This window comes from Balaenoptera musculus, chromosome 3 (assembly GCF_009873245.2).
Source record: "Balaenoptera musculus isolate JJ_BM4_2016_0621 chromosome 3, mBalMus1.pri.v3, whole genome shotgun sequence".
Lineage (NCBI taxonomy): Eukaryota > Metazoa > Chordata > Mammalia > Artiodactyla > Balaenopteridae > Balaenoptera > Balaenoptera musculus.
This window is the reverse complement of record NC_045787.1, coordinates 168,464,133-168,482,831: the sequence shown is the minus strand read 5'-3', so window position 1 is coordinate 168,482,831 and position 18,699 is coordinate 168,464,133. Positions and strand designations below refer to the sequence as shown.

General features: G+C 45.0%; 1 protein-coding gene across 1 annotated transcript; it reads right to left on the bottom strand.

Annotated features, from left to right (window-relative positions):
• Positions 1 to 472: 472 nt before the first annotated feature.
• On the bottom strand, positions 473 to 14,571 carry LOC118892285 (zinc finger protein 555-like). The gene is given in 5 exon segments (XM_036846737.1): positions 473 to 1,176; positions 1,179 to 2,581; positions 3,342 to 3,525; positions 3,956 to 4,082; positions 14,437 to 14,571. Coding segments are annotated over 5 exon segments (1,776 nt in total). The 5' UTR covers positions 14,440 to 14,571; the 3' UTR covers positions 473 to 1,117.
• Between the last annotated feature and the right edge of the window lie 4,128 nt (positions 14,572 to 18,699).

Here is an 18,699-nt window from a genome sequence, read left to right as displayed (position 1 = left end):
AATCACAGCATCAGAGATCACTAAACATGAGTCTGAATTAGTGGTCTGCAGGACATGTTAGGGTTTGTAGGAAAATCCAAATTGTGAGTGCCTGACCACATGACTGAATCCCTGACACCAAGCTCTTGGAGGTATTTATGGAAGCCTATAACTCTGAGAAAAATAGAAATCAAGTACTTGGCATTTCTTTTGATGATACTCTTGATTGGTAAGGCCAACAATCAGGAAAACAGGCTGAAAGCTGGTTTCCAAGTAGTCCCTATGCATCTCTCTCTGATACTTTAATGTGGCTGCAAAAACTTAGTAATGGCTTCATTTCTGCCTTCCAAATCTCATGCCAATAGGCTACTGGTAAATTCGAACACAGAATCATAAAGGGAAGGGATTCTGGGAACTGTAGCTCCTAACATTACCCATGCTGACATAACACAATCCAGAACTCTGTATCTCATGGTCACATCACAAGCGTCTCTTAAGTAAAAACCCACTGTTTAATTCGCTATCACAAGCAAGGACAAAGCAAAGGGCAAAAGCTGAAAGTAACAATTCACATGAGACTATACACTTGGAAGAACTCTGCATAATTACAAATTTCTGCCAACTATTTAGAAGAAAAACAGAATAAGGCTCCACTGGCCTACATAAACAAAGATTCTCTCAATCCATGGTGGAAAACATATAATGGTTGACAATCCAGAATCTGCCACACTAAGCCAGTAGGAAAATCCAAACAAATACCACAGTGTCATGGTTCCAATAACCTCTTAAAAGACAATTTAAAGAACTAACGTATTAAAACTACTTATATATTAAAAATACACTTCAAATCACCCATGAGTCCAACAAACTGTAAAGATAAATGTTTTATTTCCTAAAACATAAGAAAAAACACTTCCTGCAAAATTTACGTACTGTAGCCAAAAGAGTACTTCAGCAGTTAATTTTCATCTAAATGTTTATTTGCAAAAGAACTGGAAATACACTCTCTATGGGTCCACTTTAGTGATGAAGGACTCATAAAGGCAATACCAGGTTTACAACTTTTGTAAGATTTCTCTCCTGATGTGAATTTTCTGAAGCACTGTGCATGAATTCATTTGCAGGAGGATTTCCCGAGTTACATACATAGTGTTTCTTGGTAGTATGTATCCTCACATGTCTTCTTAAGGATGAGGAACAACTGAAGGCCTTTCCACACTGCTTACATTCATATGGTTTCTCTCCAGTGTGCATTCTCATATGTATTGGTAAAGATGAGGGCCATTTGAAGACTTTACCACATTCCTTACATTCGTAAGGTTTCTCTGCAGTGTGTGTCCTCACGTGCTGTTGCAAAAGTTCAGGCCAGCTGAAGGCTTTCCCACATTGCTTGCATTCATAAAGCTTCTCGGCAGTGTGCCTTCTCATGTGTCTTTGTAAGGAGATGTGGCAACTGAAAGCTTTCCCACAGAGCTTGCATTCATATGATTTGTCTCCAGGATGCATTCTCACGTGCTCTCGACAGCAAGCAGACAAACTGAAGGCTTTCCCACATTGCTTACATTCGTAGGGTTTCTCTTTAGTGTGTGTTCTCGTATGTTTTCGCAAGGATATGGGCCAGTTGAAAGTTTTTCCACACTGCCTGCACTCGTAAGGTTTCTCTCCAGTGTGCACTCTCATGTGTCCTCGAAAGGATGAGGGGTGGCTGAATGCCTTACCACACTGGTTACATTCATAGGGTTTTTCTCCACCATGCGTCCTTTCATGCCTTCGAAATGACTGGGGATAAATGAAGGCTTTTCCACATTGCTTGCATTCATAGGGTTTCTCTCCAGTGTGAATCCTTTCATGCCTTCGAAAGGATTGGAGATAAATGAAGGTTTTCCCACACTGTTTACATTCATAGGGCTTCGCCCCCGTGTGTGTTATCATGTGCCTTCGAAAAGCCGAGGAATAACTGAAGGCTTCCCCACATTCCTTACATTTATGTGGTGTCTCCCCAGTGTGCGATATCATGTGTCTTCGAAAAGTTGAGGAATAACTGAAGGCTTCCCCACATTCCATACATTTATAGGGCTTCTCTCCAGTGTGTGTTATCATGTGTCTTCGAAAAGTTGAGGAATAACTGAAAGCTTTCCCACATTCCTTACATTTATATGGCTTCTCTCCAGTGTGAGTTCTCACATGACTAGTAAGACTTGAAAAATCAATGAAGGCTTTCCCACATTGCTGACATTCATAGCTTTTCTCCGCAGTATGAATCCTTATATGCCGGTTGAGGGAAGAAGTACGAGGAAAAGTTTTTCCACATAATTTACACACATAGGGTCTCTCTCCACTGTGGGTTCTCACATGCGTCCTTAGGTGTGAACGACAACTGTAGGCCTGCCCACATTCCTGACATTGATACGGTTTGTGTCCAGTGCAAACAGCGATGTGACTCTTGAGGGATGGATGATGCGTGAAGACTTTTCCATCTGTACTGCATTCATACCTTTTTACTCCAGTAAGAGTTTTCTGGTACAGGTTAAGATTTGGAGTCTGACTGAAGCCTTCCCCACATTGATCATTACTTTCATGGAGTCTCTCCACCACATGATTTCTGTTAAAAATGAGAAGCGTGTTATCAATGATTTGATTAATAATGATTTATTAGTAAGTACGAGAATTACGTTTTCACCAATTTCAGTGGATGGATAGATTTTCTCCCTGACTTCTTTTTTTAAAAATAAATTTATTTATTTATTTTTGGCTGGGTTGGGTCTTCATTGCTGCGCGAGGGCTTTTTTCTAGTTGCGGTGAGCGGGGGCTACTCTTCGTTGCGGTGCGCGGGCTTCTCATTGCGGTGGCTTCTCTTGCTGCGGAGCACAGGCTCTAGGCGCACGGGCTTCAGTAGTTGTGGCACACGGGCTCAGTAGTTGTGGCTCGCAGGCTCTAGAGCGCAGGCTCAGTAGTTGTGGTGCACAGGCTTAGTTGCTCCACAGCATATGGGATCTTCCCCGACCAGGGCTCGAACCCATGTCCCCTGCACTGGCAGGCGGATTCCCAACCGCTGTGCCACCAGGGAAGCCCTACCTGAATTCTTTTAAAGTGGAATGAACTCAATGCCATAGAAGGGGGCTCAACCACAACTATTACAAAAACAATGTTTCTTAAACATGGGCTCTTCTGTTGATTGTTTCCAGCTGTTTCTATCATTCAACATCAATGTCGCATTTAAGAAAAAAAATCATCGTGAAAATCTCTATGAATAAACAAATTTGATCTAGGCTTACATGTGTTTTGTTTGTTTGCTTTTTAAACTTTATGACATACTAAGATTCCCTCCTGGAATACTGCTTTCTCTCATGAGTGCAACTCACCTCAGATGTCTGCCTTGATCTGTGTGCTGATCTTCAAGGCTGAGTTCTTCCCAAATTTTTCCTAAGACGGAGGCCAAGGAATAATTTCCAGTGAACTTTGATATTTTATGCTCCTTGGATATTTTATTCCCATAAATATCCTGCTGAGAAACTGAACCATTGGCCTTAAATTGAGTCTCATCATCTGAAAGCAAAAAGGGAACAAATCTTACAAGAAAGGAGGTACCTGTTAGCCAAAAAGGACACTGAGGAGTTTAGCTATGTCAAGACTTCATCAATAACAAGTATGAGGGGTCAAAATGGTAAGCACTTTAATAAACACAGTAAAACTCTCATAAGGTTCAAAAACAGACCTCACTGGGCCCCCGAAGGCCCCATGAAATCTATATCCACCAATGATGCTAAGGGAGCTTTCTTAACAGAAAGAAAAACTCAGTTTAATACATAGATTCTCAGTCTCATGGGGAGAAACTATTAGATTCTAGCTCTATGATGGTTATGACCATGTCTGTCTTATTAACGTATTCCCTTTCCACAGTCCAATTCTTGGAACAGTGATGTGCCAGAAATGCTTGTCTCTAAATGACTAAGTGAAGGAATGATGTCATTCTTACCCACTGAGGCCAGGTTTCTGAAGTTTTCCAGCATCACATCTCTGTAGAGCTCCCTCTGAGCAGAATCCAGCAAAGCCCACTCCTCCAGAGTGAAGTCCACGGCCACATCCTCAAAGACCACCGAGTTCTGAAACACCCAAGGTATGTGCAGGAGCATGGGTGAGACTCACAGCATTGAGCAACTGGACGCAAGTCACAGGAAGTTCAAACAAGATTCCATGGTCACCTAACATCTACTCTGTGATCCAGTCATCACACCTCCTACTTTATGTCCACACTCATAGATTATCCTCATAGATTTAACAGCACTAACACACTGAACTTATCTCTACACTTTTACTGTGACCATTCAAGTCTTATTCTTCTCTAACCAAAGGGTTTAGACCACACTGGAGAAACGAAAAAAATGCTATACAAATGAAATAATATTTGCATTTTAAGACCCATCAATCCCTTGTGACACAAGCGACTTTAGCTCCTTCTTACTGTACAACATCCATAAGCACGTGAAGCCCAAGGTCAACCTGCATGAGGTTTAAGGAATACAAACACAATGAAGGACTGGGAACTTTTCCTTCTCTTTCCGCCACCAAATATGAGAGGCCCATGGGTCTGTGGGAACCCAACTTGCTGCAAGGGCCTGCTAGCCATATTGCCTTTTTTTTTTTTTTTTTTAACATCTTTATTGGAGTATAATTGCTTTACAATGGTGTGTTAGTTTCTGCTGTATAACAAAGTGAATCGGCTATACGTATACATATATCCCCATATCTCCTCCCTCTTGCGTCTCCCTCTTACCCTCCCTAACCCACCCCTCTAGGTGGTCAGAAAGCACCGAGCTGATCTCCCTGTGCTATGCAGCTGCTTCCCACTAGCTATCTATTTTACATTCAATAGTGTATATAAGTCCATGCTACTCTCGCACTTCGTCCCAGATTACCATTCCCCCTCCCCGTATCCTCAAGTTCATTCTCTACGTCTGTGTCTTTATTCCTGTCCTGCCCCTAGGTTCTTCAGAACCTTTTTTTTTTTTTTCAGATTCCATATATATATATGTGTCAGCGTATGGTATTTGTTTTTCTCTTTCTGACCTACTTCACTATGTATGACAGACTCTAGGTCCATCCAAGCCATACTGTCTTAAAGAACTCCAGGCCATCAGGACAATCCAACTGGCTGAATGAAATATTTCTTTTGAAGAAGTATTAATTTTAACATTTTTGTGTAATAGTTATCACCAGCTCAGTTTCTACTCTTTTCCTCTGTGTATTTTCATGAAAATAGGAAGTTAGAACTGCATACGTTCCCTACACTCCTGAGCCAGTGCTGCTGCCCAACAGTTCTGAGGTCACACACACACACACACACACACACACACACACACACACAGTTACATGATGCCAAAACAGCTCTTCTACCAGACGCATAAAAGAGTACTCTTGCTGACCTTGAGGATAAGGTTAAGAGTCCTACTTTGCAAAGGACCTTAACATCAAAAACATCTGACAGTGGGCTTCCCTGGTGGCGCAGTGGTTGAGAATCCGCCTGCCAATGCAAGGGACACGGGTTCGAGCCCTGGTCCAGGAAGATCCCACATGCTGCAGAGCAACTAAGCCCATGCACCACAACTACTGAGCCCATGCGCCTAGAGCCCGTAAGCCACAACTACTGAGGCGTGCGTGCCTAGAGCCCGTGCTCCACAACAAGAGAAGCCACTGCAATGAGAAGCCCGCGCACCGCAACAAAGAGTAGCCCCCACTCGCCACAGCCAGAGAAATCCCGTGCGCATCAACGAAGACCAAATGCAGACAAAAAGAAATTAATTAATTAATTTAAAAAAGAAAACATCTGACAGCAAATTTAGCCTTGAGTATAAAATACATAGAGCATTCAGCAGTGCTTTCCTACGAAGGAAACACTCCCTTGCCTCGAATTCCAGGAGACAGTGATTCCACACAAACCATCCTAGAGGCTGCACTCTCAATTTCTCTCACGTCCACGTCCCTCCCCTGGTGGGCACATAAGCGTGTCAGGCCAACCCCTAAGCACAGGGACCACTGAGCTGCATGCCTCCCTTAAGCCATGGTTTTTTAAAAAGTTCATCAACCCACTGACATCCATGAGCGGGGGAAAGAAAACACTCTCATGTAATAATCCTGATGCCAGTACTTAGTATATATTCAACAGAGTAGCAGCATAACAGGAATATCCCTACTGTACAGGGAACAACAGGAGCTTCTGGAGCTTCTGGAGGTGAGATGCTCTCCATACAGTTATCTGTAGTGTTTCCTCTACGTAGTGTGCAGGAAAGGAGTTGACACTGCAAACCTTAACTTTATCATTGGCAATGACTGCTGGCAAGGTTGGCCTTGGCCAGTGTGTGGGAACTTTAATTTCTGAAGGTTTCACATCACCCTTATTATTACTCCCTGTCTCTGACTGTGCAGACAACACTGTTAGTGCTGAGCAACTGCTTTTTGCCTGGGAGTCTGGGCTTTGGGTCCATGTTGGGCAGAGGATGCTCACATGATCAGCTGTGAGCTGATAAAAACCCCCGGGGAACTGAGTCCCCAATAAGCCTCGGGTAGACGGTATTTCACATGCTGTCACAACTCATCGCTGGGGCTATCAGGTGTGTTATGTGTGACTCCACTGGGAAAGGACTCTTAAAAGCCTGCATCTGGTTTCCTTCAGATTTCTCCTCATGTGCCTTTTCCCTTTGCTGATTTTGCTGTGTTCTTTTGCTCTAACAAATCATAGTCATGACTCCAACTATATGCTGTCACGTGAGTCTTATCTGCAGGACCTAGGGGTGGCCTTGGGGACACCAGACACATTAGAACTGGGATTTGCTAGAGCAACCCCGATTCACTAAAATATGACAAAAGCACTGTCTGGGAAGTGGGAGGGTGAAGGGGGAGGGAATGGCAAACCTTTGGGGCAGGGTGGCTATGGAGTCATCCGGGGTATGAGAGGGCAGCTGAACTGTCTGGTGTGAGGCTAAAAGTTGATTGAGGTATGGGAATTCCCTGGCTGTCCAGTGGTTAGGACTCGGCGCTTTCACTGCTGGGGCCTGGGTTCCATCCCTGGTCAGGGAACTAAAATACCACAAGCCGTGCCGGGGCCCAAAAAAAAAAAAAATGTTGACTGAGGTAAAAATAAGCAATCCAACTCCAGGAGGGCTGGCTCACTGGATATACCAGCTGCCTGTGGACATGCAGGCCAAGTGAGAAGAAAATCAAAGTTCAGCACAGGTAACACCTTTGATTTTTGCTCTCTCTTCCAGGCAGGAGGAGAAAGGGCCCCCAAGTTCCCAAAAGTGAGCTTTGGATAGGCAAAAAATGTTAAAAGATTGTACTGCATCAGGAGAAAAAAAGTTAAATCAGTTCCTAGAGCTGAAGCAAAATTTTAGACAAACCAAAGGGGAGGGGATAGCCAGCCTTTCTTCAGCCTAGCTGCTGGGCCTCCTGGCCCACCCACATGTGCCAGCCAGGATCTTCCCAGCTATAACGCTATCCCTGTAAACGCTAAATACGTTTATAGGGATAGGCTGAAATCCTAACCCCTGATACCTATAAATGTGACCTTACTTGGAAATAAGGTCTTTGCAGATGTAATCAAACTAAGATGAGGTCATTAGGATGTGCCCTAATCCAATGACTGGTGTCCATAGGAGACAGGGAAAATGCCATGTGAAGACAGAGCCACACAGAGAAGGCAGCAGAGGAACAAGATGGACGCAGAGACTGGAATCATGCTGCCACAAGCAATGGAACGCCTGGGGATACAGAAGCTATAAAAGACAGGAAATGACCCCAGGACCCTAGAGAATTCTGAGGGAGCATGATCCTGCCAACACCTTCATGTCGGACTTCAGCCTCCAGAAATGTGAGAGAACACCCACATTGTGGTAATTTGTTATGCCGGCCCTCGGAAATGAACACAAGGTTTGATTGCAATGAGGGAAAAAAAGGGGGGGAGGGATTTTTTTTTTTCTTTACTTAAAATGGTTTTGTTTTGTGGCTACTGCACCTGCTTGGATGGTAAAAACTGGATACTAATGGTATCTGCTTGTAATTTTATAAATGCTAGAGAGATCATCCTCATCAGTGCAAAGAAAAATAAGACACAGCTTCCTTGCTGTTTCCAACTGGTGCCTGGGTTGGAATTTGAACCCTAAGTATCAGAAACAAGATCAGGTCTCCATAAATGATTTTTTACTATGACTTACCCACTGGAGGTTCAAAAAGAGGTAAACAGGGACTTCCCCGGTGGCACAGCGGTTAAGAATCTGCCTGCCAATGCAGGGGATATGGGTTCAAGCCCTGATCCAGGAAAGTCCCACATGCCGTGGAGCAAATAAGCCCATGCGCCACAACTACCAAGCCTGCACTCTAGAGCTCACGAGCCACAACTACTGAGCCCACATGCATAGAGCCTGTGCTCTGCAACAAGAGAAGCCACCGCAATGAGAAGCCCGCGCACCGCTACGAAGAGCAGCCCCTGCTCGCCGCAACTAGAGAAAACTCGTGCGAAGTGACAAAGACCCAACGCAGCCAAAAATAAATAGATAAATAAATAAATAACTAAATAAATAAATTTTTTTTGAAAAGTGGTAAACAAAATGAAAAGACAGGCAATCTTTAAGTAAAGATACACTTTTGGAATTTTAGGTAGAAGTTTTCAGTTTGCTAAAAAGCTCTTTTGAAAACCTATTTCAGATGACCTTCAGAGGCTGATTGCCCAGCAGGGACTTAGCTGGGACTCTAAGGCAGACAAGACAAAAAGGGCTTAGGACAGTCTCAATGCAGGGAGAAAGGTACCCAGTCCTGTTGACTTTGCTTTATTCTTGCAGTCAGAAATCACAGCCATGAGCAGACTATACACCAAAGCCTGGGAGGCCTCCTAGTGAATCTCTGAACCTAGGGTGGTCATGGGGACTGCTACAGACTGAAGGTTCGTGTCCCCCCAAAATTCAGGTCAAAACCTAATCCCCAATGTGATGGTGTTTGGAGGTGGGCCTTTTGGAGGTGGCCAGAAATGGGATTCGCCCTTATAAAAAGGACCCCAGAGAGCTCCCTGGACCCTTCTGCCGTGTGAGGACACAGTGAGAAGACGGCCACCTACGGACCAGGAAGCACTCACCAGACACCGAATCTGCTGGTGCCTTGATCTTGGACTTCCAGCCTCCAGAACTGTGAGAAACAAAGGTCTGCTGTGTATAAGCCACCCAGCTTACAGGTGCCCCAGCTGACTAAGACAGGGACTCCCAACACACCTAGCTTGAAACCATCAAATATTTAACACTTTACAATATTAATTTTTTATCTTATTTTTTTGTTTTTGTGGGATTTTTTTCACTCCTTTTGTAAAAATTTTTTGTTATATTACAATATTAATTTTTTAAATGTGCCATTGAGCACACATTATATGAGAAAGACAAAGAGCTTTGCACACATTAGCTCATATATACTTATAATAACTCTGTAAAGCAGACATGATTAAAACGAGTTCACAGCAGAGGAAACGCAGAACAATGAATTAATAACATCGTGCCAGCTTGGCACACTTGTCCTTCTTTCACACACACCTCACAGTTGTTTTGCTAGTGTGACTGTTACTTCCCACTGTGATGAGGAGATAAGATAGCTTCTGCCGGGCGCTGTGGAGAGCAGCCAACAGAAACATCCTATTCCATCCTTACATCTCACACTGCTTCTCCTGCCAAACCCCCGTGCCCATGCAAAAACGCTTTGTTGAAGACCTGACCTCTGGCTCTTTCATTTAGTAAAATTTATTTAGGTTACAGTACCTGCAGGCACTAGGGCTACAGCACTAACAAAACAAAAATTCTGAACCACGTGGATCTTAAATTCTTTTGGAGGAAAGCAGTAAATAAGCAAATCAAATATAATTACTAAGGAAAATGTGGCAGAGCAAGGGGATTTGGAGGGGTAGATAGATAGATAGATAGATAGATAGATAGATAGATAGATAGATAGATAGATATAGATATAGATATAGATATATACATATAGAGAGAGAGAGAAAGAGGGGGCAGAGATTTTCACGTGTGTGTATATACACGTTGATATCGATATACATATATATGAATGAATGGCTGTAGGGCAGAGTAAGGGAGAACAGTAAAATAACCATTTGAGATAAGACTGCAAACTGGCACCTAAAAATCAAAAACACAAACATATACATATACACATAATTATATATAATTATATATATCTTCACGTAATTCAACATACTCAACACGTTGGTCATATTTGGAGAGTGGCAGAGGGGCCTGCCACTGGGGTTCATTTCAAGTCTTTTAAGAAAGCTTGTTCTACATTTAGGGCTGAGTTTCATTTAACAAAGGATTACTTTTTTTTACATATTTCTGTCAACTGTACGTATGTCACATGCATTTTCCTGCACTGATGTTATATGATACAACAGAAAACTCTAAAATCAATTCACGGGATTTACCTGTAATCATCTTAGAGTTGCTGAAAGCCATTTGATAATATTCAACAGTCATACATAAAAAAACACTCTTACCAGTGGGGAATAGATGGTAATGTGGACGACTGGATAAAGGAAAATGGACAAAAGAATATTCAAACGAGACCAAAGAACATATAAATGGTATGAAGTTCACTGTTTTCTCCAAGACAATTAGGTACAAATGAAGTGTGGACAGCTGACCTGACTCTTAGTCAACATTACATTAGCAATCCAATCTGGAAAATGCGCAAATGTGCAATGCCAGGAGACACTTGTCTTAATGCCTAACTCAACAGCTGCACATGTATGATACTAACAGAACACAAAGATCATCGTACAATAAGATTCTGAACAAGATCTCAGGATAAAAATTCAACATAAAAATAAATTTCATTACCTTTCTAATTAATAGCAACAGCAAGTTGGAAAGTTCACTTTAAAAAGATAACACATACATAAACAAATGGGACGTAATGAAACTTAAAAGCTTTTGCACAGCAAAGGAACCCATAAACAAGATGAAAAGACAATCCTCAGAATGGGAGAAAATATTTGCAAATGAAGCAACGGACAAAAGATTAATCTCCAAAATATACAAACAGCTCATGCAGCTCAATATCAAAAAAACAAACATCGCAATCAAAAAAAAACATCGCAATCAAAAAATGGGCAGAAGACCTAAACAGACATTTCTCCAAAGAAGACATACAGATGGCCAACAAACACATGAAAAGATGCTCAACATCACTAATTATCAGAGAAATGCAAATCAAAACTACAATGAGGTATCACTTGACACCGGTCAGAATGGCCATCATCGAAAAATCTACAAACAGGGTTTCCCTGGTGGCGCAGGGGTTAAGAATCCGCCTGCCAATGCAGGGGACACAGATTCGAACCCTGGTCTGGGAAGATCCCACATGCCGTGGAGCAACTAAGCCCATGTGCCACAACTACTGAGCCTGTGCTCTAGGGCCCGCGAGCCACAACTACTGAGCCTGCAAGCCACAACTACTGAAGCCCATGCGCCTAGAGCCCGTGCTATGCAACAAGAGAAGCAACCACAATGAGAAGCCCGCACACCGCAACGAAGAGTAGCCCCCGCTCACCGCAACTAAAGAAAGTCTGTGCGCAGCAACGAAGATCCAGTGCAGCCAAAAATAAATTAATTAATTTAAAAAATAAATCTACAAACAGGACTTACCTGGTGGCGCAGTGGTTAAGAATCGCCTGCCAATGCAGGGGACACAGATTCGAACCCTGGTCTGGGAAGATCCCACATGCCGTGGACCAACTAAGCCCATGCGCCACAACTACTGAGCCTGCCCTCTAGAGCCTGCGAGCCACAACTACTGAAGCCCACATGCCTAGAGCCTGCGCTCTGCAACAAGAGAAGCCACCGCAATGAGAAGCATGCACCGCAATGAAGAGTAGCCCCTGCTCGCCACAACTAGAGAAAGCCCACGCACAGCAACGAAGACCCAACGCAGCCAAAAAAAATTAATTAATTAATTTTAAAAACACTTAACTTAAAAAAAATCTACAAACAATAAATGTGGAGAAAAGGGAACCCTCATGCACTGTTGGTGGGAATGTAAATTGATACAGCCACTATTCAGAACAGTATGGAGGTTCCTTAGAAAACTAAAAACAGAAGTACCATATGACCCAGCAATCCCATTACTGGGCATATACCCAGAGAAAATCATAATTCAAAAACACACATGCACCCCAATGTTCACTGCAGCACTATTTACAATAGCCGGGACATGGAAGCAACCTAAATGTAGAACATGTGGTACATATATACAATTGAATATTACTCAGCCACAAAAAGGAACAAAATTGGGTCATTTGTAGAGATGTGGATGGACCTAGAGACTGTCATACAAAGTGAAGTTAAGTCAGAAAGAGAAAAATAAATATTGTATATTAACGCATATATACTTGGAATCTAGAAAAATGGTATAGATGATCTTATTTGCAAAGCAGAAGTAGAGACACAGACAAAGAGAAAAAACATATGGATACCAAGGGAGAGGTGGGGGTAAGGAACTGGGAGAATGGGATTGACATATATACACTATTGATACTATGTATAAAATAGATAACTAATGAGAACCTACTGTATAGCACAGGGAACTCTACTCAGTGCTCTGTGGTGACCTAAATGGGAAGGAAATCCAAAAAAGAGGGGATATATGTATATGTATAGCTGATTCACTTTGCTGTACAGTAGAAACTAACACAACATTGTAAAGCAACTATACTCCAATAAAAATTAATTTTAAAAAAAGGAAAAGATAACACATACAGCAGAAACTAACACAACATTATTAATCAACTATACTCCAATAAAAATTATTACTCAAAAAAAAAAAAGATAACACATACCATGGTAAAAACCAAATTGAAGTAGTACAAAATCAGTTTAATGAAGGCTATAAAAAGAACCTAACAAAAATTTTAAAACATGAAGGATAACACAGCAAAATGAAATAAATGACAAGATGGCACATGTTCCAAAAAAGAAATCAGTGTTACCAAGATATCAACCCTCCCAAGACAGTCTTTATAAAATTCCATAAAATTGCCAAACCAGATGTTTTTTAGGATTTGACAAATACCAACTTTACACACAAATGCCCCCAAACAGGCAAAATACTCTGAAGAACCAGGCAGGAATCCGTCTATCACACTGCAAGGGTTATAAAGCAGCAGGAACTCCTGACAGGACGGAATTGGCAAAGGAATGGACGACTAAATCTACAGAAAGGAACAGAGCCCGAAGCAGGCCTGTGTCTACGGGGCAGGGGAGACCTGATTCACCACAGGGTACCCACGGGGAGCCAAGCAGAAATGATAGACACTTCCACACATGGGACAGGACAAACTGGTATCTAAGTAACATTCGTGTATTCCCACCTCTTCCATGGACAATACCCAATTTACTGCAGATTTAAGCAAAGTGTATCGCAGATAATAAAAAACAACAGTATCATCTACTGTCACAAATTAAATAACTGGTATTTTTGGTGAATCTTTAAAATTCACCAATTTCACCTACCACGCTATGTGGTACTGTATTCACTTCTCTGCAGCTGTACAGGAAGGGACAGGCCTGAGAAACTTACTACAGACTGGAGGAGATTTTAAAAGAATGTTTAACAAACGTAATGTATGACATTTTTTTTTTTTCCTGAAACTCACTCCTTTGAAAATACTTTATCTTATGTTTCCTGCTGTACTAATTCAATGTATTTTACACTTGCTGAAAATCTGAGGTTCCAGTAAGTGAATACATCTTTTCAAGGTGAAAAACCCAGGGAGGGGCTGTGTTGAACTGGTACCCATACACAGATGACTCAGGGTCAAGTGCAGCCACGCTACCACGAGGGGCACCCCTCCCCCACTGCTCACTAACGTGCTCCCTGAACAAAGGACACTGGCTGTGTCCCCGCTGTGTCGCCAGTGCATTTGGCTTGGGGGGTGGGAGGGGGTGAGGGGTGCTGCCCCACCTCACGGTGGGCTTTCCTTGACCTTTGCGTTAGTTTTTCTCCCTTCACTTGTGAGAACCCAGGGAGCAGGAATCATTTCCGTCTTTTCCCCTCAGGCGTCCGGTCAGCTGACAAGTAGTGTCCCTCCAGGGAATGAGAACTGGGGCTGGGGTCATTTAGGACGGAGGACCGACCAGGAGACGCCCTCCCAGCCCCGGGCCCCCAAGCAGGTCTCCCCAGGCTCCCCGCCCGCCCCCGCAGGCTGTCGGCTGGGAGGAGACGACCAGGGGCTGGTGTTCCCGGACCCCCGGGAGGAGGGCAGTTGTGCACATCTAGGTCACCCAGATAGTCCTGAGACACCGGTCCCACAAGCGGGGACCGGACAGGACGCCGGGACCCCACCCCGCGACCGCTTCCAGCCGGTTCCGGACGGTTCGTAAAAGCCCCTCCCGGTCTCGGGCCCCGGTCCCGCGGACTCACCATCTCCGCCGGGCTCCCGGCTCTCCCGGGCGTCCTTGCCGCGGTCCGCGCAGGTGAGAGGTACGGGGACCGGACACATGGGCCCGCGCGGCGCAGGTGCGCAGGAGCGCCACGACTGGCCGAGAACTACCCGTTCACGGGCTGGGAGCGTGCTCTGACTGGACGGTGCTCCTGGCACTCTCTTCCACCTGGCTCTTGATTGGGAGATGCTTCGCGCCTCACCGTTCTGATTGGACAGTGCTTCGGGCATTGCTACTGCCCGGGCCCCTGAATGGACGGTTTCCCGAGACCCGCCCCTGGAGCCCCTGATTGGACAGTTCTCTGGGCCCCGCCTGTGAGCGCCTGATTGTTCCCCGGGCACCGCCCCGTCGCATCTGATTGGACATTCCTCCCAGGCCCGCCCTCTGGTTATTGAGGGCTTCGTGACACATTGCGGACCGACCCGCCCGCGCGGGACGTGGGCTCCGAGCAGAACCCGCTCTCGGGCGGTCGAACCCGACGTCCTCCCACAGTTCGGCGGCCCCTCCTTGTCCTCCTCCTGGACCGGGAAGTCCTGATTCAGTTTCCACGCCCCTTGTCCGGAGCCGGGACTGGACAGGATGGGACGGGGGAAGGAGCGGGTCTAGTGACCTCCGGGGTCAGGAGTCGGCCCGGCCGCGAGGTCACCGTGGAAACATATATTTGTTTGAGAACGAAGACGCTCAGTGACGTCACATTCTGCCTGTCAGCGTTTGGCTTGATTTTAACGTGTGACCCTTGACACGGGGAGGCCCCGCCCTTCGTCCCCGCCCCCACCACTGGGGCTTGAGATCAGCAACCGAAGGCCCCAGGGACCTTTCCCCCGTGGGAAGTCAGACCCGGAGGCCACAGCCCCGCGCAGGACTGGTATCAGCACATCCACAGGTGTGAGATGCCACAGTTCTCAGGTGTACATTTTACACTACAAGGAAGTTTATGTCTGATCAGGTTTTTATGCATCCCCAGGGAATTTTGAAAACGACAAGGGTCTGGTATTTCATAACAGTACGAAGGTACTTAATACCACTTTTTTTTTTTAAATAATTAGAAACACTTTAAATTCCTAGCCTCTTGGCGACCCTTAAGTATCAGAGCCATCCAAGCACGTTGGCCTTCGAATCTTCTCAGCAAGAGTGGATGATCACACAACTCTTAAGTAGATCAAAATTAGATGAAGGTTATTTTTGGTGCAACTTTTTCTGTCGTGAGCTTCCTTTACACAGCAATGGTGTAAATAGCATCAAATTGAATGAAAAGTTTGTTAAATGCAGCCATAAATAATTATAATAAATTATAATTATTATAATAAATATATAAATTATAATAAATATATATCAAGTAACCTTACAGCACACATTTTTTAGGGCCAAGGTTTGGATCTGTCTGGACCTCAGTGTGCTCTCTGGGAGAAGCAGTCCTGTTACAAGCTGTACATTTAAAAATGGGTAAGATGGGGGAATTACCTGGTGGTCCAGTGGTTAGGATTCAGGGCTTCCAAAGCAGGGGGCATCGGTTCTATCCCTGGTTGGGGAGCTAAGATCCCTAAAGCTGTGCGGTGCGGCCAAAATTAAAATAGTTAAGATGGTAAAAATATAAATAAGTACGTGGTAAATTTCATGTTATGTGTATTTTGCCACAGTATTTTTTTAAACGGTTTTGTTTTTTTTTTTAAGGCTGTGATATCCTTGAGACAACTGAATTCCTACTTTTTTTTTTTTTGGCTGCGTTGGGTCTTTGTTGCTGCGCGCAGGCTTTCTCTAGTTGCGGCAAGCAGGGGCTACTCTTCGTTGCGGTGCGTGGGCTTCTCATTGCAGTGGCTTCTCTTGTTGGGGAGCACGGGCTCTAGAGCACATGCTCAGTAGTTGTGGTGCGTGGGCTTAGTTGCTCCGCGGCCTGTGGGATCTCCCTCCTGCAGTGATGGAACCCGTGTCCCCTGCATTGGCAGGGGGATTCTCAACCACTGCGCCACCAGGAAAGTCCCTGAATTCCTACTTTAACTTATATAAAACAACAACAAAAAAAGCTTATATAAATTTAGGATGGACCTAAGAACTCTTAATACACTTACTAGATGGGGGCTAAACACCTACTGCATTTAATATGCCTGCTTCTTTTAGAAAACATTCTCTCATTTGACATTAAGTGGATGCCCAGACTCTGATATCGTTTGTCATTTTATTTACAGACAGAACTTTAAAAATTCCTTTTTTAGGAATTCCCTGGCAGTCCAGTGGTTAGGACTCTGAGCTCTCACTGCCGAGGGCCCGGGTTCAATCCCCGGTCGGAGAACTAAAAATCCCACAAACCGTGGGGCATGGCCAAAAAAATAAATAAATAAAATAAAAATTTCTTTTTTACGGTTTTCAAAAAGGTTTTAGATGCTTTCATAAAAATGAGTGTTTAGAGGATTAACATATAAAAAAGCTTCAAGGCAAAAATAAGTTACTCATTGGATTTATAAACTATTAAAAATGAAATATATACTTTTAAAAATATGGGTTAATAATGCATACCGAGTTTCAATAAATCAGCATGGAATTTAGAAGTCTGCCTTAAGATCGGGTCCTGGCATGGCCCTCAAGCACTCCTGCCTGTTTGCCATAATGTGTTCAGAGATCTAGCCTGTGAGCCTCACACGTAAAGAACACGTCATTTCATGTATTAAGGTGAAAAATGAGGCTGGTTTCTGAATTCTTCACCAAACACCCATTGCCACAAGAGAGCAGAGTAACACGTGTGGCCATCTGAGGGAAAGGAGGGGTGATGCAAGATATTTAGGCCACGCTGGGATATTATTCATGCACAGAGGTAACAAAGACATCCTAAACCACGCAAGCAATGAGGGGCCAATCCCTCTCCCTCCTCCAGATTCCATCCCCCCTCCAGTTGGCAGAAGCTTCTGGCAAAGCAGAAATGCGGTTTGCAGTGTTTTCACCCACATCACAAAGCAAAGGGTTTGTGGGTTGGTTCAGCCCATAGAATTAAAGGTCCCCAAAGATGTCCACATCCTAATCACTGGAACTTGTGACTGTCACCTTAGGTGGCAAAAGGGACATTGCAGGTGGGATTAAGGCCCCTGAGACAGGGATGACCCTGGATTCCCTGGGGGGCCCAGTGCCATCACAGGGTTCTTATAAGAGGGAGGCGGGAGGGTCAGAGGCAGAGACGGGAGATGCTGCGCTGCTGGCTGTGAGGATGCAGGAGGGGCCGCGAGCCAGGGATGCGGCGCCTCTAGAAGCTGGAAAAGGCGGGAACCGCTGCTGCCCTGGAGCCTCCGGAAGGACCCGCCCTGCCCACACCTTGAATTTGGACTTCTGCCCTGCAGAGCTGTGATAAGAATAAACTGGCTACGGGCGTTCCCTGGTGGCGCAGTGGTTGGGACTCAGCGCTTTCACTGCCAAGGGCCTGGGTTCGATCCCTGGTCGGGGAACTGAGATCCCGCATGGCCAAAAGGGAAAAAAGGGGGAGTTGCCCAACCAACGTCCAGAGGAGGGAGTTCAGATGGAGCAGAACCCAGAAGTCAGACTCCACTAGTGCCTGGTGGGCACCTGTCTCTGGCTTACAGCCCAGGGACAGACAGACGCCAGGCCCGCAGTAAATGCAGCACAGACTACTAGCACGCGGGTCGGCCGGGAATGCTTTCCCCATTTCTTGTTGAACTAGTGATTCTAACTTCTGGATCCGTGAGTATGACCTTCCCACTTGAGAAGCTCCTGCTGCTGCTTCGTGATTGTGCTGCTCCAGGGTCATGCGATGGAGGGTCTATTACTGACTTTTCCTGGACAACCTCACAGGGTGGTCATGAGGGCTCATGAGTTCACGTGGGTCGTGGCCTCTGCTGCCCACAGAGCCAGAGAGCCTAGAAGCCACACCGAGCAATCTGTCTGACCAGGGAGACCCTCATCCAAAACCTGAGGTCCGTAGATACTGGTTCTTTGGTGCCATGAGTTGGAGTTCCACGTCACAAAGCACAGAGGAGTAAGGAGTGGGGTTTGCTACCTGCCCCAGACTCACCTGCTCCCTGAAATACTCGGGGAGAGCCGAGTTTGGGGAAGGGAGGAGGATGAAGGGGTGGGGGATGACAGATGCATGGTACCTGGCTGGCTGGGCTGCTGGCTGTCCTGAGAAGGAAAAGCTACCTGTGGAATTTGACAGTGACAGACCCGACCTCAGGAAAGTGGGTGTGCTGGAGTGCTGGATCCCCTGGCAGGTTTGGGCCATTCGGGCTAAAATGAGGGGATTTAA